This window comes from Salvelinus alpinus, chromosome 18, assembly GCF_045679555.1.
Source record: "Salvelinus alpinus chromosome 18, SLU_Salpinus.1, whole genome shotgun sequence".
NCBI classification, from domain to species: domain Eukaryota; kingdom Metazoa; phylum Chordata; class Actinopteri; order Salmoniformes; family Salmonidae; genus Salvelinus; species Salvelinus alpinus.
The window spans coordinates 6,678,610-6,699,974 of record NC_092103.1 but is presented as its reverse complement, the minus strand read 5'-3'; the positions used below and the strand labels follow the sequence as shown (position 1 = coordinate 6,699,974).

At 42.3% G+C, this 21,365-nt stretch overlaps 1 protein-coding gene across 2 annotated transcripts in view; it reads left to right on the top strand.

Moving 5' to 3' along the window:
• LOC139543608 (tyrosine-protein kinase JAK2-like) overlaps positions 1-21,365 on the top strand; it is an 88,873-nt gene that overhangs the window by 54,655 nt on the left and 12,853 nt on the right. The window contains exons 5-13 of one of the 2 annotated variants that reach the window (XM_071349871.1): positions 2,952-3,097; positions 6,518-6,809; positions 7,097-7,216; positions 16,558-16,715; positions 16,798-16,909; positions 17,142-17,328; positions 18,189-18,310; positions 18,544-18,678; positions 21,132-21,219. In XM_071349871.1, coding sequence (XP_071205972.1) covers positions 2,952-3,097; positions 6,518-6,809; positions 7,097-7,216; positions 16,558-16,715; positions 16,798-16,909; positions 17,142-17,328; positions 18,189-18,310; positions 18,544-18,678; positions 21,132-21,219 — 1,360 coding nt within the window. Of the gene's footprint in view, positions 1-2,951; positions 3,098-6,517; positions 6,810-7,096; positions 7,217-16,557; positions 16,716-16,797; positions 16,910-17,138; positions 17,329-18,188; positions 18,311-18,543; positions 18,679-21,131; positions 21,220-21,365 lie in introns of both variants that reach the window. The other variant, XM_071349870.1, reaches the window with a different exon arrangement.

Here is a 21,365-nt window from a genome sequence, read left to right as displayed (position 1 = left end):
GTATGTATGGAGGAGTGGGCCAAAATCCCTGCTGCAGTGTGTGCAAACCTGGTCAATAACTACAGGAAACGTATGATCTTTGTAATTGCAAACAAAGGTTTCTGTACCAAATATTAAGTTCTGCTTTTCTGATGTATCAAATACTTATGTCATGCAATAAAATGCAAATTAATTACTTAAAAATCATACAATGTGATTTTCTGGATTTTTGTTTTAGATTCCGTCTCTCACAGTTGAAGTGTACCTATGATAAAAATTACAGACCTCTACATGCTTTGTAAGTAGGAAAACCTTCAAAATCGGCAGTGTATCAAATACTTGTTCTCCCCACTGTACGTGCTTAATAAATTTGTCACTGGACCGGTTATCTTGTGTTGAGAACGACACTGAAGCGTCTGCAAATTTACTATTGGAGAATCCAGGAGACCTAAGGTCTTTTAATACCAGTGTCACGCCTCAAGTATCACTATGGTTGACAACACAAGTTGTTTTATTGCTACACAATCGGTCTCTATTATTAGCCCCAATAGACCACAAACCAACCTCCTGACTTACAGTATCTCCACAGCAACCTTCTAACACTATACGCATTACTACTCACTGACAACGCCTCATCCTTGATTAGATGCTCTTAACAGGAACCGTCCATGTTCAATGAATTCATGGTACCCAAGAAGATTCTTTCAACATGAACTCCTTCTCTACAACCAAACGTACTGGTATAAAAATGACCATTTATCCATACAAAGACCAGACGATAACACACAATAAGACAAAACATTAATATAGTCATCTGGGCCAGGAACAAAAGGGGTCGGGCACGAGGGGTCGTCAGGGGAGACTCATTCCGGCTTTAAGCGTACTCTTGAAAGTTGTAATAGTAGAATGCACAAGGTGCAATTTTTGAAATTGGGTCGTGCTTCATCGGTTCCTCTTGTCACGCTGGTCAATGGCATACCTTACAGAGCTATTTATAACTTGTCAGAAATGTCCAGAACAACTAACATGTCAGCTAACATTTTTTATTTCGTTTTTTTAGCCCATAGATATTGTTGTAATTTATTCACATGAATACACATTAGACATGGCAAAATTTATAGAATTGCCATAAAAGGTGCTTTAAAACTTTCAAATTCTCTTTGCCCCCCCATGACAAAATGTGTAGAATTGCAGGAAATAAGCTTTAAACCTGCTAAATTCTCTCCATCAACAAGAAGGGTATGAACAGTTGTCATGAACAGAGCTTATCTCAATAAAAATAGATGTGGTGCGCAGGGGGGGGGGGGATGTTCCCCAATGCTGGAAGCGGGGCCCGGGATGTTCCCCAATGCTGGAAGCGGGGCCCGGGATGTTCCCCAATGCTGGAAGCGGGGCCCGGGATGTTCCCCAATGCTGGAAGCGGGGCCCGGGATGTTCCCCAATGTTGGAAGCGGAGCCCGGGATGTTCCCCAATGCTGGAAGCGGGGCCCGGGATGTTCCCCAATGCTGGAAGCGGGGCCCCGAGTGGAAAAAGTTTGGGAACCCCTGATCTAAGCCTCAGACTTCAAATTACATAGTCATCCAGTAGGGGACGCTCAAATGAAAATAGTCATCTAGGCCACAAACCTAAAAAATGACAGTCAACGACGTCAAAACAGTGGGACGACTGAATAAATCCAGGCTTTCGAAGTCCATTTCCAAAAATTCATATTCTGCCTACGACAAAGATCAGAATGAGTGGAACGGTTATAGGAACTTTGCCTACCTCGTTTTTGTGTGCCGGCTCCTGTTCCACTGATTCAGACTCTTTAGTTCAACTGTAAATCGTATGTGAATCCTACCGACAACGCCAATTGTTAGGTTCGAAGTTTCTGGTACAAATTCCCGTCGGACTCCAACGAAAGCTAGATTTACTAAACCACGCTGGGTCATACAGCTGCGAAAGACAAGGTACAGAATCTCAGAACATATATTTATCACCTCTGTTTTCCCGGACAAGCCCTCCCCCTCCTGAGTCTAGGATGTACAATGAATCTCTGGCTAGGCAGGTGTTGTTAGCATCCCAGCCCCAGTCCAGAACCTTTGGTACTCTTCCACGCATCTCCCGGTCTTCTTATCAGTAGGGAGTATACATTCTTGCACCTTGCCGCAGTCCATTGTCAATTATCCTCTCATACACAGAGGGCTATTTGAGAATTAGCAATACATTCATGATGCAAATCATATTGAGAGAATATAATGATATAAAACAGTTAAGCTATAAGACAGTGTTACAGGGCAGTAGTTCGCAATCTATTATCTCTACCATATGACTCCTATCTCACCCTTATGGAAACATTCTGTCTCAGGGGGCATCTATCAAACCCATAACATGTTATTCACTATTGCTAGGAAACTTATATGATTTATAAACATACTAAAACATGCTCAAGTCAATGAGTCACTTTCCGACAGTAGTTTAGGACAAGTTTGGCCCTGGGTTGCTGTAAGGAAAGGGGTGTTGACTCTTTAGTACACATTCTGAGAACCGAGGTACCTGGCTTCCACGTATCTTCGGGAAGTTGGGTGATGTTCCTCGAGACGTTCTGTCTGGTTAATGCATTAGTTGTCTCGTCGAGGCCGATCTCTGTTGTGGTTTTAGTTGATGTTATCCACGGAGAATGTAGAAAGTGAAACTGTACTGGCCATGGTTTTAATAACCGTGAGGGCCCGTGGGGACAGAGAGAGGCATGACACTGATAGGGCTGTGTAACTACAGATTTGAGGCTTGAACAACTGCTTGGTGCCTAATCAGATGGTCTGTCTGCCGTTTCTCCTCTCTCATATCATGTTAACGTTATCTCTCTCCCTTTTTTTTCTCTTTCCCTTATTTCCCTTTTTCTGTTTTCACCTTATGCCACCTGTACCCTGTATCTCCCTGCCTATTTACTTCCTCTGCCACTTTCTTTCTTGCTTGTACCTCCCTCCCTCAGTGGCGTAGTGACTTTGTGGATGGCTGGGTCAGTATCCCAGTAAACCATGAGGCCCAGGAGGAGTGTCTTGGCATGGCTGTGTTGGATATGATGAGGATGGCTAAGGAGAGCAGCCAGGCTCCTGTGGACATCTTCAACGACACCAGGCGAGTACACTGGAGGAAGATGGAGCATATTGAACCTCAAAGCAAAGAAAAATGTATAGGAAACTGAAGTGAAAACGTTTGGTCACAAAGCGGCGTTCACAACGGTCAAACCAGGTGGAATGCACTGTGGTCACTAAAGAAATAGGGATGTTAACCCTGTGTCCTGGCTAAGATGCTAACTTGACATTTGTATTTCCTTCCCGGCCACCTAATCATCCCTAAATCCCTAGCTTCCAATTGGCTTATTCAGTTGTACCCCTCTCCCCTGCAACTCTTCCCCTGAGGTGTTTCTGTAAGAGAGGAATGTACTGGGTGAACACTTCACAGTTAGGGTTAAATATAACTTGCATGTTTTGGGACATGACATATGGTATAATGATGTCGCTCCCTCTCTACTAGAGGTCTTCGGATCTACCAAATTACCTGAGATCCGACCAACGTTTTTGTAGTTAACCCCTTGGATCCCAGATTGGATCTCGCCCGGTGGCCACATACCTCAGATCTGTGTGAAAATAGGTGAAATACCAACCGGATCTGAAATTATATCTTTGAGTTTTGTTCCTAAACAATATAAATGCTCATTTCAAGTTGTAGCATTTTATTCTCTTAACACTAGAACTGCCATAGGCCAATGGCCACTGACGTTTGATTTTGTACTGTATATTAAAAGACCCCCCCCCCCCCCCCCCCCCCCAAAAAAAAGAAACGCCATGTCCTGTTCCTCGCCTGACTTTTCCTAAATGTTTGTATTTTACACTGCTCACTTGTCCGAATTTAGAAATCACAAACAGAGAAGTATTTAGAGCTTTTTTACCAGTTAATTTTTTTCTCACACTTATTCCCAATACATTCCGCCAAGACAATGTGCTGTAGGACGTTGGTACCTAGCCAGGCGCTAATGCGTCTCTCTCTCACTGGGCAATAATTGTGCAAGTTACTTCACAATCAAATTTAAATGAGGCCTAACTGAATGATGAGGGTGAAGAGGTTGATTTAATTTCGAACAATAGTAGTGTAATGATGAGTTTGTTATGCCTAATTATCAGTGTTGGCTTATGTTAATCATTTGACCACGCACCTTGCAGGTTGATACATTCTCGTTTACGTTTTACTTTGTAAAAATAAGCTGTTATGGTACTGTTTTATTTTCTATGACTCTATTACTAATCAAATGTATTGTACAGGAAATGAAAGCATGCTATATGTTGCAGTAGGCCTTTAGAATCATGCAAAACATATCCTTGACTCTATCCAAGTTGATGAGCAGGAAACAAACAATGCCAGTCAGCCTGTCCAGCCGGCCCATTGAAACTACACCTAAACTATACCCAAACTAATTTCACACGTAATAAGAGTTAGCCTATAGACAAGATTAAATTGACAATAATCTGATGAGTGACAATATTAGGCCTTATCGGTACTGAAATTGTACATGAAGAGATGGGCGCATCTTGTAATCGACAGATGCAGGGAAAGGAGCATTGGTTTATCCAATCCTTCTTCAGTTACATGCAGGTAAAACATTTTGATTTCTACATAGTATCTGAAAGAGCACATTCTGCAGTTTCTGTGACACTTTGTCAAATAACTCAAAATTCAAGAGGTGCAGCTATTTTTCCACATTTCACTTTTTATTAGACTAAACGTGCTGTCCATGCATTCAGCACATGACCGAGCGGAATTATGTTTTTAGATTTTTCTAATATTTTTCAAATGAATTACATATGAAAAGCTGAAATGGATTGAGTCAAGTATTCATCCCCTTTTTTATGGCAAGCCTAAATAAGTTCAGGAGTAAACATTTGCTTAAATCACATAATAAGTTGCATGGACTGAATAGTGTTTAACATGATTTTTTTGTGACTACCTCATGTCTGTACTCCACACATACAATTATCTGTACGGTCCCTCAGTCAAGCAGTGAATTTCAAACACAGCTCCAACCACAAAAACCAGAGAGATTTTCCAATGCCTCGCAAAGAAGGGTACCTATTGGTAGATGGGTAAAAATAGAAAAACAGACATTGAATTTGGTGAAGTTATTAATTACACTTTGGATGGTGTATCAACACACCCAGTCACTATAAAGATAAAGGCGTCCTTCCTAACTCAGTTGCCAGAGAGGAAGGAAACCACTCAGGGATTTCACCATGAGGCCAGTGGTGACTTTAAAACAGTTATTGATAGGAGAAAACTGAGGATCGGTCAACAACATTGTAGTCACTCCACAATACTAACCTAAATGACAGAGTGAAAAGAAGGAAGCCTGTACAGAATAAAAATATTCATAAAGTAAAACTGTGGCAATTTTTTAAAACTTTATGTCCTAAATACGAAGCGTTATGTTTTGGGCAAATCCAACACAACACATCACTGAGTACCACTCATATTTTTAAGCATGGTGGTGGCTGCATCATGTTATGGGTATGCTTTTCATCGGTAAGGATTGGGATTTTTTGTTGATGAAAAATAAATGGAGTAGAGCTAGGCACAGGCAAAATCTTAGAGGAAAAACTGGTTGTCTGCTTTCCAACAGAAATTAGGAGACAAATTAACCTTTCAGCAGGACAGTAACCTAAAACACAAGGCCAAATATACACTGGAGTTGCTTAGCAAGATTACCTCCTGAGTGGCCTAGTTACAGTTTTGACTTAAATCGTCTTGAAAATCTATGGCAAAACTGTCAAGCAATGATCAACAACCAACTTGACAAAGCTTGAAGAATTAAAAAAATAATAGTGGGGAAATATTGTACAATCCAGGTGTGCAAAGCTCTTAGAGACTTACCCAGAAAGACTCACAGCTGTAATCACTGCCAAAGGTGATTCTAACATATTGACTCAGGGGTGTGAATATTTATGTATATGTGAGAGTTCTGTATTTCATTTTCAATAAATGTGCAAATACTTCTAAAAACATGTTTTCACTTTGTCGTTATGGGGTATTGTGTGTAGATGGGTAAGATAATTTTTCTTTTTAAATCAATTTTGAATTCAGCCTTTAACACAACAAAATGTGGAATAAGTAAAGTATGAATACTTTCTGAAGGCACTGCTCCTGCAAATCAATGAACATATTAACCCTTAGTGTGTGTGAGATTATCAGTATTGAAAACGTGTTCATGGCATCCTTTACAGAACATAATAAACCCATGTCATTAAATATTTCATGATACACGGTCTCTGTACTCACCCTGGCCTCCTTTTCTCACTCCATCACACCACACCTCCCTCCAATCCAACCCAGCCCATGTATTTAAAATATATATTAATTTATGTTAGTTGCACATTTTTTTCACAATGTCCTTTCTTAAAACATGAAATTGTATCACATAATTCATCTCTTGGCTGCTATTGATACTAGTATTTAATGCACCCCAATTGTAACTAATCCAATCCCATTCTGTCTCCCCCCCCACAGCTATAAGTCATTCCTGCCCAAGGACATACGTGCCCGTATCCAGGAGTACCACTTTGTGACCCGGAAGAGGATCCGCCATCGCTTCAAGAAGTTCATCCAACAGTTCTGCCAGTGTAATGCCACCGCTCGCGATCTCAAGCTCAAATACCTGGCAAATCTGGAGATGCTGCAGCCAGCCCTCTACTCCGAGTGCTTCCGGGTCACAGAGACCTCGGCTGGAGAGGTCACCATCGTCGTCACGGGTAACAATGGAATTCAGTGGTCCCGGGGGACGGATATGGAGATAGAAAAGGTAGGGAGAAGTAGCATTCTCTTCTCTTTCTCTTCTCGTTTCTTGTCCTCTTATTGTCCTTTTTCCTTCTCTATTCTTCTCCTGTTGGAAACAGCACATGCCGTGCTGAAACGACCACAGAATGGCTATGATTAGTTATGTGTTTCAATCGTCTCATGCAATCATTTCATAGTTTCATAGAGAGTAAGCGGAAGGGCGTTTGAACGTTGTGCATTCAGGATTGCTGCCACTGTATATGACTTCTCTTTCTCGCTCACCATGTCTATCTCTCTCCCGGTCTCTCTCAGGGTTTCCAGACGTACTGTGATTTCCCTGAGGTTATAGACATCAGCATTAAGCAGGCCAACAAGGGCGGTGCTATCGAGAGTCGTATCGTCACCATCAACAGACAGGACCATCAGACTCTGGTACGACCACCCTGCTAACCTAACTCATAGAGGGACAAGAACACCTGCTTTATCTGAAATGATAATGACCCTATTCCCGATATACACTGAGTGTACAAAACATTAAGAACACCTTCCTAATATTGAGTTGAACCCCCCCCCCCCCCCCTTTGCCCTCAGAACATCCTCAATTCGTTGGGGCATGTACTCTCCAAGGTGTCGAAAGCATTCCACAGGGATGATGGCCCATGTTGACTCAAATGATTCCCACAGTTGTCAAGTTGGCAGGATGTCCTTTGGACCATTCTTGATACAACAGTTTCCCGTGTGCATGTGGAAAAACCCAGCAGTGTTGCAGTTCTTGACACAAACTGGTGTGCCTGGCACCTACTACCCTACCCTGTTCAAAGGCACTTTCATCTTTTGTATTTTCCATTCACCCTCTAAATGGCACTAATACACAATCCATGTCTCAATTAACTCAAGGTTTAAAAAACCTTCTCTAATCTGTCCCCTCCCTTTCATATACACTGATTTGAAGTGGATTTAACAAGTGGCATCAATAACAGATCATAGCTTTCACCTGAATTTACCTGGTCGGTCTATGTCACGGAAAGTTTTGTACACTCAGTTTATAAACTCAGCAAAAAAATGTATGTCCCTTTTTCAGGACCCTGTCCTTAAAAGATAATTTGTAAAAATCCAAATAACTTCACAGATCTTCATTGTAAAGGGTTTAAACACTGTTTCACATGCTTGTTCAATGAACCATGAACAATTAATGAACATGCACCTGTGGAACGGTCGTTAAGACACTAACAGCTTATAGACGGTAGGAAATTAAGGTCACAGTTATGAAAACTGACTCTGAAAAATACCAAAAGAAAGATGACCAGGGTCTCTGCTCATCTGCGTGAACGTGCCTTAGGCATGCTGCAAGGTGGCATGAGGACTGCAGATGTGGCCAGGGCAATAAATTGAAATGTCCGTACTGTGAGACGCCTTAGACAGCGCTACAGGGAGACAGGACGGACAGCTGATCGTCCTCGCAGTGGCAGACCACGTGTAACAACACCTGCACAGGATCGTTACATCCGAACATCACACCTGCGGGACAGGTACAGGATGGCAACAACAACTGCCCGAGTTACACCAGGAACGCACAATCCCTCCATCAGTGCTCAGACTGTCCGCAATAGGTTGAGAGAGGCTGGACTGAGGGCTTGTAGGCCTGTTGTAAGGCAGGTCCTCACCAGACATCACCGGTAACAACAACAATATGGGCACAACCCCACCGTCGCTGGACCAGACAGGGCTGGAAAAAAGTGCTCTTCACTGACGATTCGCGGTTTTGTCTCACCAGGGGTGATGGTCGGATTCCCGTTTATCGTAAATGGAATGAGCGTTACACCGAGGCCTGTACTCTGGAGCGGGATCGATGTGGAGGTTCCGTCATGGTCTGGGGCGGTGTGTCACAGAATCATCGGACTGAGCTTGTTGTCATTGCAGGCAATCTCAACGCTGTGCGTTACAGGGAAGACATCCTCCTCCCTCATGTGGTACCCTTCCTGCAGGCTCATCCTGACATGACCCTCCAGCATGACAATGCCACCAGCCATACTGCTCGTTCTGTGCGTGATTTCCTGCAAGACAGGAATGTCAGTGTTCTGCCATGGCCAGGGAAGAGCCCGGATCTCAATCCCATTGAGCACGTATCGAGAAACTTTTGTTATTGACCAAATACTTATCTTCCACCATAATTTGCAAATAAATAAATTAAAAATCCTACAATGTGATTTTCTGGAATTTCTTTTCTCATTTTGTCTGTCATAGTTGAAGTGTACCTATGATGAAAATTACAGGCCTCTCTCATCTTTTTAAGTGGGAGAACTTGCACAATTGATGGCTGACTAAATACTTTTTTGCCCCACTGTAGGTGTTCCTCTTATCTAGGTGGGTTAGGGCCATGTGAAGTGCAATTGAGATTGTTTCGTCTATGGATCCGTTGGGGCGGTATGCAAATTGGAGTGGCTCTAGGGTGTCTGGGATGAGGGTGTTGATGTGTGCCATAATCAGCCTCTTAAAGCACTTCATGATTACAGATGTGAGTTCTGCAGGGCGGTAGTCATTGTGGCATGAAGCCTTAGAGTTCTCGGGACCAGGAATGATGGTGGTCATCTTGAAACACGGGGACCGGCACAAGGAGAGGTTGAAAATGACCGTGAATATCCCTTCCAGCTGTTCTGCGCATGCTCTGAGAATGTGCCCTGGAATATCATTGGGCCACACAGCCTTGTGGGTGTTGACTAGGACTGGTCATTACATTACATTTTGTCAGCCAGTTATTATCAAGCAAAAACTGCAGTAATTTACCGTTAATTAACAAACACATTCAGCATCGCCAGGCCTCCATGCATACAAGCTGCTGATCTGCGCACTTGGAACATTTACATATTTAAAACAATTTCTAATAAATCAATGTAATATACACCATCACAATAAATCCATTATTTTAGGCAGGTCTAAAGAAACGTAATAATATGAAGAAAATGTGTTTCAGAAGAACAGAATATGAGTTGGCCTACTGTATGTTATCTTGCTATGCGCCATAGGCTGTAGGCTTGTTCATTTAGGAGACATGATCAAATCAAATCAAATTTTATTTGTCACATATACATGGTTAGCAGATGTTAATGCGAGTGTAGTGAAATGCTTGTGCTTCTAGTTCCGACAATGCAGTAATAACCAACAAGTAATCTAACCTAACAGTTCCACAACTACTACTTTATACACACAAGTGTAAAGGGATAAAGAATATGTACATAAAGATATATGAATGAGTGATGGTACAGAACGGCATAGGCAAGATGCAGTAGATGGTATAGTGTACAGTCTATACATATGAGATGAGTAATGTAGGGTATGTAAACATTATATTAAGTGGCATTGTTTAAAGTGCCTAGTGATACATTTTTACATAATTTCCATCAATTCCCATTATTAAAGTGGCTGGAGTTGAGTCAGTATGTTGGCAGCGGCCGCTAAATGTTAGTGGTGGCTGTTTAACAGTCTGATGGCCTTGAGATAGAAGCTGTTTTTCAGTCTCTCGGTCCCTGCTTTGATGCACCTGTACTGACCTCGCCTTCTGGATGATAGCAGGGTGAACAGGCAGTGGCTCGGGTGGTTGTTGTCCTTGATGATCTTTATGGCCTTCCTGTGACATCGGGTGGTGTAGGTGTCCTGGAGGACAGGTAGTTTGCCCCCGGTGATGCGTTGTGCAGACCTCACTACCCTCTGGAGAGCCTTACGGTTGTGGGCGGAGCAGTTGCCGTACCAGGCGGTGATACAGCCCGACAGGATGCTCTCGATTGTGCATCTGTAGAAGTCTGTGAGTGCTTTTGGTGACAAGCCGAATTTCTTCAGCCTCCTGAGGCTGATATGATATGATTATGTCCCGTGCCAAATCTATGATTTTATAGTAAGAAGAATATAATTGAAGTTGGCTAGATAAAATGGGAAGGATATTTTTCCCATTCCGAAGCGGCTATGTTGAGCATAAAAGTGATCATTTGAAACCGTTCCTATAGGCTATCGACTTTAGTTATGAATGATGCAAGTCTTAGAATGTCTTACAAATCAGAACGTATATGGGCTGCATAGTGCAACTATAGGCTATTGATGGTTTTGAGAAAGTAGGCCAAAAAAGTTGCGCTCTGGTTCTTTGTCTCAGGCTGCACACGCTGTGATCATCAAGTGATCATATTTTCGCCCATCGGACTATTCCAGGGCCGGCACCAGAACGAATCAGTTGGGTGGCATTTGATTTCTATAGGAGGGCAATTATTTTTTTTTTTTCACGGGACGTCCTGTGTGCGCTAATTTTGTTATTGGGTGTTATAATGAAGACCATTAGCAGCGTGTGAGTTTCAAGTTTAGGGAAGTTTACAATTTCTCCTAACATTTGTACATACTGTATCTGCGTGCCAGTTATGATTCGTGGAACAATTTAATTTCAATAATATCATTTTTTCTCAATTATTGTCACGTGGTTAATCATAATCTGAATTAAAATGATATAAATCTAAAAGTTAAAATTAAACTAATGCAGGAGCATCAGTCTTTGCCATATGGACCATAGGCGGAAATCCCAGGGGGGACGGGGGGGACACGACCCCCCCATCTTGGGAAAACTATGATTTGTCCCCCCCAATATATCACTGTAAACATAACTATGTAATTTCAATAATATTAATAATACGCAATGAAAGCACCTGTGCTGATTATAGACACTTAACGCGCGTTTTTAAGTTTCAAAAGATTGCGACCCCCCCCGCCCTTTGCCTCACAATGGTTTGATCCACTGCCAGTTCTTTAGCTGGCAAAGTAATAGAGGGTTCGTATCTACTGTCCGAAAGGGATATGTACGTAACTGACGTGAGGTTAATCCAGTCAATCCATAGCAGGTCCATAGCAATGTTATTTATTTATTTTTATGTTGGCAGGGTTCACACACTAGCTGAATTTGCAGAGCTAGCGCGCAAACTAAAGCAAACATTAACTATCAAGCTAGCTAGTACCTATTCCATTTATGTGGCGTCGTCAAAGATGGAATCTTTGCTATCGTCAATTTATTCCAAGATCAGCATGCAGCTGTAGTGCTTCGACGTCCCTGTGATAAGGTTAGCGATAAACTGAAGTCCAAACTGAACAGAACAGAACTACACTCTCTTCTACCATTGTCTTAAATATATATAATGGTCTCGTTGCAAAAGATAAATTGTCGCTAGTGAACTTTTTATGTTTTTTTTATTTCACCTTTATTTAACCAGGTAGCAAAGATTATAGCAAACACACAGAAACGGAATTGGTGCTCGCTTGCTTTACAAATTCAGCTATTGTTGGAAGCCAGCCAATATGAAACAAACTATTAAAATTACAAAAGGTTGCAGCATGTGTTGTGTAAATGTGTGTGTGTGCAGCTAGGCCAGCCAGCCAGGTAGAAAAATGGCAGAAAAAAGTAAGAAGACGGACATCAGAGTATTTGTCAGTACACCAAAACGCATAGTAAGAACTCTAGTAGCCTAATCTCAAAGACTAGTTGATAAAATGTTCATAAGAAAGAAGTGAAATGCTAATGGAAATGTTTCACAATGATGTCATTAGGCAGAGCAGGCAACAGATGGCACACAGACAGCAGAGCTGGGGACAGATATGCAGGGACAGATTGGCAGAGACAGGGAGTCTCAGGTAAGTTTGTTGAGTCTTTGTTTGGCAACATTATGAAAGGTTCTCAATTTTTTTGACTTGTAAAATAGGGACATAATTGGAAAATGCCATGGATACCCCCACTCTCAACTTAAACTGGTGACTAAACTAAGATTTGTTTACGGCAATGGTATTGCTGTTGTGATTAATTGTGTAGTTTTGGGTACCGGTAGTTAGGAGTACGGCAAACACCTTATTTATTTTCTAGGAGACAGACTGTGAGTCAGTTAGGGTGGTGAAAGGGAAAGAGCCAGGGAGAGAGACTTCAGAGGACAGTGTCACAGCCACGGCAGGACCAAGTGTCACCCTTGTTGCCAGCAGCACCAGTATAGGGGACAGTGGCACAGCATTGTCCAGTTACCACAGTGATGGCACAAAACCATATCAGCCACACCCACAATTTATAGAACCGCAAACTCTTGCCAACAGAGTGTTGACGTTTCAAGAGAGATGGTTTCGCGATTTCCCCTGGCTACATTATAATCCATCAATAAAAGGAGTGTTGTGTTTTCACTGTAGCCAAGGGTTTTCAAGACAGCCATCTTTTGGCCAAAGAGCAGATGCTGCCTTCATTAGTGCAGGATTTAGGAACTGGAGAAAAGCCATTGAAAAATTCACAGCACATCAAAACTGCCAAACCCACCGCCACTTTTTAATTGTAACAGCACACCAGCTAAATCCAATCAGTGTCCAGTTATCCAGCGCGTGGGGTAAACAGCAGGATGACGCAAGGCATTGCTTGATGAAAATTGTTAGTTCGGTGCGGCATGTAGTAAGACAGGGACAAGCCTTTAGAGGCCACACGGATGACAGTGGGAATTTATACCAGATTTTGAAACTTAGGGCAGAAGAGGATGATCCCATTTTACTGAAGTGGTTAACAGAGCGTACCACAATGTACACAGGCCCCAAAGCACAGAATGAAATTCTGAACATCATGGCCAATAGTCATTCGAGGCATTGCAGCTGAGATTAGGTCTCTTCCGATTGTACAATTTTCATTAATTGTTGATGGTACTCAAGATGTCTCTGGTGCTGAACAGGAGAATGTCTGTCTGCGTTATGTTGACCATGACCATGTCCCTCACAAGGAGTTTATTGGGCTATACAGGGTGTCGGAGACAACAGGCGAGGGCATTGCGAAAGTGGCAACTGATGTGTTGTTGAGGAAACCCGCAAACATATGCTCGGTTCTTTTGTTCAGTAGTGTGTATAGCAATGGTTCTCAACCTTTTTGGGGTACTGGAACCCCTGCATATTTTGAGGCAAGGCAGGCAAGGTTTTGAGCGGTCCTCAGGGACCTCCACCCCCTCTATATTATATGTAAACTTACTGGAAACCTTGTGGTACTGACTACATTCATTACACTTTTTTATTTCACGGACCCCTTGCAATTAGTCCATGGACCCCTGTTTGAGAACCCCTGGTGTAATTGATATTTGTTCTTTTGTTTAGTAGTTTTCAGTACACTTACAAATTATTTATTTCATGTTATTTTATTTAAAATTGCATACTTTGTGCGACATACTTGTCCATAGCTGCTGTTTGAAGAGTTGAGACACTGACTGAAGGATATTTTGTTTGATTTATTTGGGTTTTTCATTGAAGTAGTTATTTTGCTTTTAGAACTGTACTTATTTTAAGCTTTTTGTTCTTGCAAAGATATTGTATTAGACTCAGGCCAGGTGCACATATTTAATGACTATATAAATGTATCAGAAAAAGTCAAATTAAAAGGTCAATTCAATACGGAGACTAACTTTGTGATGGTTCTCAATGGAGATTCGTTTAGATGTGATCACACCATGTTCATTGTATTTATGAAAACTACACCCATACAGTGTACAGTACCATTGTCACCTACTGACCTTTCTTGATATTGCTGGTTGTAAGTACGAATACCTGCATACATACTAGACTGGTAAGGAGCACTGCTATAACTATTATTAGTAGTAGAATTATAATGATTTAAACATTTGAACAAGTTGGGAAAACCCTTCAGTTAACTACTGTACCTATCAATTATCCAGTTGTAGGAATTATGGTTCCTCAATATACATTTAACATATAACAACGTATGCTATGTGTTACAGCACTACTTTTGGTGTCCCCCTCAGGAATTGCTCTTGAGAAAATTTAATGTAATTGTCCCCTCCAAGGTTGATATCAGATTTTCGCCCCTGATATGGACACATTGATACGCGGCTAAAGAAATTAGGGCGTGAAACTCAGAGATAGCCTACAATGCAGCAGTAGGCCTATAATTTCCATCGTCAACTAAGTAAAATACATAGGCCTACAGCTAACAAATAAAAACAGGAAATCTCCAGATTAAAATGTAGGTTCTTTCAATCACATTCATCTTTCTGCTCCGCCTGTTTGCCTCCCTTTCGATCTGACCGGTTTTGAGCTATCGCTGGTGAAGTGCAACTATGTATCAATTTAGCAGTTTGGCGTGCTCAGGCGCAGAGAGACGTTGTCATTTCTTCAAACAATCATCTTTATTTGATATCGATAAATTATTGCGATAATGAAACGGCCAACCCAACAGCCTTGAATAAACATTAAAAGGGAAAACAATTCACACAATGGAACAATGAATGTGCAAGAATTGGCGGGAGAGAGTGGAGCACATTCTGGAGAGCTGAGTGCATGCATTCTGGAGAGGGAAGGCCATGTCTTTGCCACACACCCCTCCCCTTGTCTCAAATGTTTTTTTTATTATACTCAAGACACATTATCTAAACACATTTTAGATGCTTTTCACTGACAGCCGCAAACACAATAATCAGCTAGGCCCATTGCCACACGCGCTGCCCAAATCGCGGGCTTCCCAAATAGACATAGGCCTACGAGCTTGTGATTTTAAAACAACCCACAGCTATTTTGTTTTAAAGAAGATTATGATCCTCTGTGACTAAGTCATGCTCTCTGATAAAGTATTTGGAATGATTTTTATTTAGACAGGAATAATTATAGAATTTTGGCAAACGTCAATTTACTTTAGGGGAAGTCAGCATCTGAACAGTGCACTAAGCACCCACCAACTTTGATTTCTAATTCGAAAGTGGCTGAAACCAGAGATCTGTATATAATGATGAAATGCGCATGTCTCCACCCTAGCAATGTGAGTCGTTGTCCCAAAGGCAGGAATGCAGGCGACAATCTTAGGTCTGCATATTACAGTATGCCTATAGAAACGCATTGGACTTATTCAGGAAAGATTTTTGCTAGAGGGAACCCTCTCGCTTCGACTCTTCCTCTCTGCTGAAACTAGCGAGCGAAACAGCGCCCCTCTCTTACTTTATGTAGCCCATGTATCTGATGCTGTCTGGACAGAAAAAAGTATGACATGCTATACTCCTTTTGTCCAGACAGCATCAGATACATGGTCTACACATACTGAGACAGAGGGGCACCGTTTCACTCGCTCGGATGCTTTTTTCTGAGATTTCCGTGTCTTTCTGTTGGTACTCGTCTCGGTCAAATATATGATCATTATTTCAGTATTTTATTTGGATGGGCAAGGAGGTACAGCGAGGGGCCTGCCCATAATGCTGGCCCTGGACTATTCTCAATTTAATCTTGTATTTACTAAAATGTAAAATTAGTTTCGATTTAGAATGGCCCATTTAACAAATGGGCAGGAACAGGGGCAGGGGGAAAAAATACATGTCATCTGTATGCACCTGAATAGTGAATGGAGGCCGCTTTCCCACTTTTTCCATTCCCCCCCCCCATTTTTTCCCAGGCATGCTGGGTAGACTACTCCGGTTATTTCACTCCACACATCAACCACTGTTTGAGGAGCATGAAGCCTCACGTTGCGGGACAGTTGATATTTCGCCCAAACGCTGCATGCCACGGGCTCTCCAAACCTGTTCCTGCAGCTACCCAGTGTGGTGGTAATACGGTTACCACAACAGCCCTAGTGTTGACCTGATCAATTACGTTGGCCTTGTCAGGTTGCTGGTTCATACCTGGCTCAAAGGAACAACGAGGCCTTTTCCGTACAAAAGCATGTCAGAGTACTGACCCAACCCTATCTTTTCCTCCATCTTCTTTAACTGTCTCTCTCTCTCTCTTCTACTACACAGGAGCTGGAGTTCCATTCCCTGTCGGAGGCTCTGTCCTTTGTGTCTTTGGTGGATGGCTACTACCGGCTAATAGCAGACGCCCACCACTACCTGTGTAAAGAGACGGCGCCCCCTAAGCTGCTGCAGGCCATTCGGAGCTACTGTCACGGCCCAGTTTCGTAAGTCAAGTGTATGTGCGCACGCACACACTCGCACACGACCCTGACTGAACCCATCTGTCCTCGCCATCTCTGTCCTCAGGATGGAGTTTGCTATCAGTAAGCTGCGACGGTCCGGGAATCATAAGGGTCTGTTCATCCTCCGCAGCAGCCCTAAGGACTACAACAAATACTTCCTGACCTTTGTGGTGGGGGTGAGTACAATGCATGATACTGGTGCTGTGTGACCTGATGGATTGAGTGTCCCCAGAGTCCCCTGACCCACTGCTCTAACGTTAAAACTAGAACTATCCATGTTAAGTCCAGAACAGACGTATGGTAGCCTTTCTCCTCGTGTGGACATGACATAACCTTACTGTCAAAAGTGTGTGTCTGTCTCTGTATGTATCGGTCTCTGACCTGTTCCCCCTCTCTTCTCTGAAGCAGAGTGACAGCCTGGTGGAGTATAAGCACTGCCAGATCGTGAAGACAGACCAGGGAGAGTACATCCTCTCTGGGGCTAAGAAGAGCTTCAGCTCTCTAAGGGAGCTGCTCCACTGCTACCAGAAGGAGGCGCTGCGCTCTGACGGACACATCTTCAAGTTCACCAAGTGCTGCCCGCCAAAGGCTAAAGGTGAGAGGTCAGGGGATAAGGGGCAACGAGGGGTCATAGCTGTGTTTTTGTGTTTATAACAATAACAAACTGTCCTACTTGATTTAATTGGCCAATGTTGGCAATTTGGGTAAACGTTTTAGGCTGGCTCCCCAGCCACACTTGACTTTCGATCTATATTCTCACAGTAGTTTAATAAACAAGTAATGCACTATCCTTCAAAAGGAGACGTGCTCCAGAGCACTCAGGACCTCAGACTGGGGCGAAGGTTCACCTTCCAACAGGACAACGGCCCTAATACTGAATACTTTCCAAAGTGCGATTTATATGAACAGATTCTAATAAGATTTCAATGCTGTCGGTTCCACTTTGAATGCAACAATGGTTCACGCACAGAAGTTATTTTCAAAGAGATGGCTAACAACAGCAAGTGCTGCAATAAAAAACACAGTTCCACTCACCAGATGATGATAAGGAGAAGCTAACAAATTAGCAACAACATCGTCTTTGATACCTGCTGCAACCGCTGCAAACTAGCCGACCACAAAAGCTAGCTAGACTGTGGGAAAACTACTGCTCGCTATTGCGCAGTGACCTGTTTCCATAAGTTTTTGTAAAAACGGTCCCACCCATTAAGTCAAAATGTGATTGGTGACATTTGGTTTTGAATTGGACTTGCATTTTTCTGGTCTTGGCTCGGTCTCGGAACCTCTTGTCCCCCTCCCGGTCTTGACTCACATACAATAACAAAATGTATGTACCCCACTAGCTGCGTTCTACCCTACATTCACAGGTAACTTAAGGAGTTACGGGAGAGACAAAGACAATTTCTTTATATACCCCTAACTCTACATCTTCATCTCTGTCCCATCTTTCTGCAGACAAGTCTAACCTGTTGGTCTGCAGGGGTAATCAGGGCGCTGAGGTACCTCTCTCCCCCTCCCTCCACAGAGACATTAGCCAGATGGTGTTCCACAAGATACGCAAGGAGGACCTTGTCATTGTAAGATACCTCTCTCAATCACTCTTTTTCTACCCATCTGTATTCCCCCTCACTCATTACTAAAATGAATAGCTCTGTTCAATTAGGTTGAGAGCAGAGGCCACTGGGTTCTGTACCCACACACACACACACACACACACATACAAAAAATACTTCTGAAGAGGTGATTGGGGGTAGTAACAGACCTGCCACTTAAGCACCGGGGAATTGATTGTGTTCCCTGTGTGTTACAGAAAGATAGTCTGGGTCAGGGAACGTTTACTAAGATCTTCTGTGGCGTGAGGAAGGAGCTTGGGGACTATGGAGAGATTCACCAGATGGACGTCATCATCAAGATCCTGGACAAGGCCCATCGCAACTACTCCGAGGTTAGTTAAGAAAATGACTCTCACATCAGTAAGAGATTAATTCTAATTTAGTCTTTGATTGAAATCAATGCATGAAAAAGTGAAGATTCCATTTAAATCCAAGTTAGGATATGACCCTAAGAGAGCTGTAGTGTTCAGGAGCTATTCTTGATTTGACTTAAAAACAAGTCTGCATCTGTTCTTGAAAGCAGTGGTGTAAAGTACTTAAGTAAAAATACTTTAAAGTACTACTTACAGTTGAAGTCGGAAGTTTACATACACTTAGGTTTGAGTCATTAAAACTCGTTTTCAACAACTCTACAAATTTCTTGTTAACAAACTTTAGTTTTGGCAAGTCGGTTAGGACATCTACGTTGTGCATGACACACGTAATTTCTCCAACAATTGTTCACAGACAGATTATTTCACTTCTAATTTCACTGTATCACAATTCCAGTGGCCCAGAAGTTTACATACACTAAGTTGACTGTGCCTTTAAACAGCTTGGAAAATTCCAGAAAATTATGTCATGGCTTTAGAAGCTTCTGATAGGCTAATTGACATCATTTGAGTCAATTGGAGGTGTACCTGTGGATATATTTCAAGGCCTACCTTCAAACTCAGTGCCTCTTTGCTTGACATCATGGGAAAATCAAAAGAACTCAGCCTCAGAAAAAAAAATGTAGCCCTCCAACAAGTCTGGTTCATCCTTGGGAGCAATTTCCAAATTAATGAAGGTTCCACGTTCATCTGTATCAAACAATAGTACGCAAGTATAAACACCACGGGACCACGCAGCCGTCATACCGCTCAGGAAGGAGACGCGTTCTGTCTCCTGGAGATGAACGTACTTTGGTGCGAAAAGTGCTAATCAATCCCAGAACAACAGCAAAGGACCTTGTGAAGATGCTGGAGGAAACAGCTACAAAAGTATCTATATCCACAGTAAAATGAGTTCTATATCGACATAACCTGAAAGGCCGCTCAGCAAGGAAGAAGCCACTGCTCCAAAACCGCCATAAAAAAGCCAGACTACGGTTTGCAACTGCACATGGGGACAAAGATTGTACTTTTTGGAGAAATGTCATCTGGTCTGATGAAACAAAAATAGAACTGTTTGGCCATAATGACCATCGTTTTGTTTGGAGGAAAAAGGGGGAGGCTTGCAAGCCGAAGAACACCATCCCAACCGTGAAGCACGGGGGTGGCAGCATCATGTTGTGGGGGTGCTTTGCTGCATGAGGGACTGGTGCACTTCACAAAATAGATGGCATCATGAGGCAGAAAACTATGTGGATATATTGAAGCAACATCTCAAGACATCAGTCAGGAAGTTAAAGCTTGGTCGCAAATGGGTCTTCCAAATGGACAATGACCCCAAGCATACTTCCAAAGTTGTGGCAAAATGGCTTAAGGACAACAGTCAAGGTATTGGAGTGGCCATCACAAAGCCCTGACCTCAATCCCATAGAGAATGTGTGGGCAGAACTGAAAAACTGTATGCGAGCAAGGAGGCCTACAAACCTGACTCGGTTACATCAGCTCTGTCAGGAGGAATGGGCCAAAATTCACCCAACTTATTGTGGGAAGCTTGTGGAATGCTACCCTAAACGTTTGACCCAAGTTAAATAATTTAAAGGCAATTCTATCAAATACTAATTGAGTGTATGTAAACTTCTGACCCACTGGGAATGTGATGAAAGAAATAAAAGCTGAAATAAATCGTTCTCTCTACTATTATTCTGACATTTCACATTCTTAAAATAAAGTGGTGATCCTAACTGACCTAAGACAGGGAATCTTTACTAGGATTAAATGTCAGGAATTGTGAAAAACTGAGTTTGAATGTATTTGGCTAAGGTGTATGTGAACTTCCGACTTCAACTGTAAGTCGTTTTTTTGGTATCTGTACTTTACTATTTATATTTTTGCCTACTTTTACTTCATTACATTCCTAAAGAAAATAAAGGACTTTTTACTCAATACATTTTCCCTGACACGCAAAAGTACTCGTTACACTTGCACAGGACAATTGTCCAATTCACACACTTATCAAGAGAACATCAATGGTCATCCCTACTGCCTCTGATCTGGTGGACTCACTAACATACACATGCTTCATTTTGCAAATTATGTCTGAGTGTGGCCCTGGCTAAATGAAAACAATAAAATTGTGCAGACTGGTTTGCTTAATATAAGTAATTTGAAATTATTTTAACTTTTATTTGAGCAATTCCATTTACTTTTGATACTTATGTATATTTAAAACCAAATACTTTTAGACTTTTACTCAAGTAGTATTTTACTGGGCGACTTTTACTTGAGGCTTTTTCTATTAAGGTATCTTTACTTTTACTCAAGTATGACAATTGGGTAGTTTTTCCACCACTGTTGAAATGGACAGAAAAATTTTGTTTTGCCAATGGTATTTGTTCATTTGCTATGTTTGCATTTACAAATGTGTCTGTCACCAGTCGTTCTTTGAAGCCGCCAGTATGATGAGCCAGCTGTCCCATAAGCACATGCTCCTCAACTATGGCGTGTGTGTCTGCGGGGAGGAAAGTAAGTGACATCCCACAATTCAGTTATACTGTTCCTCCCGCCTTTTCCTCTGATAGCCTACCTCTCCCTCCCAACCATAGCCCCTGAACTCTCCCTACCTCCCTGCCCTCTCTACAACAATGTTGACCTTTGTCTGTCTCTGCAGT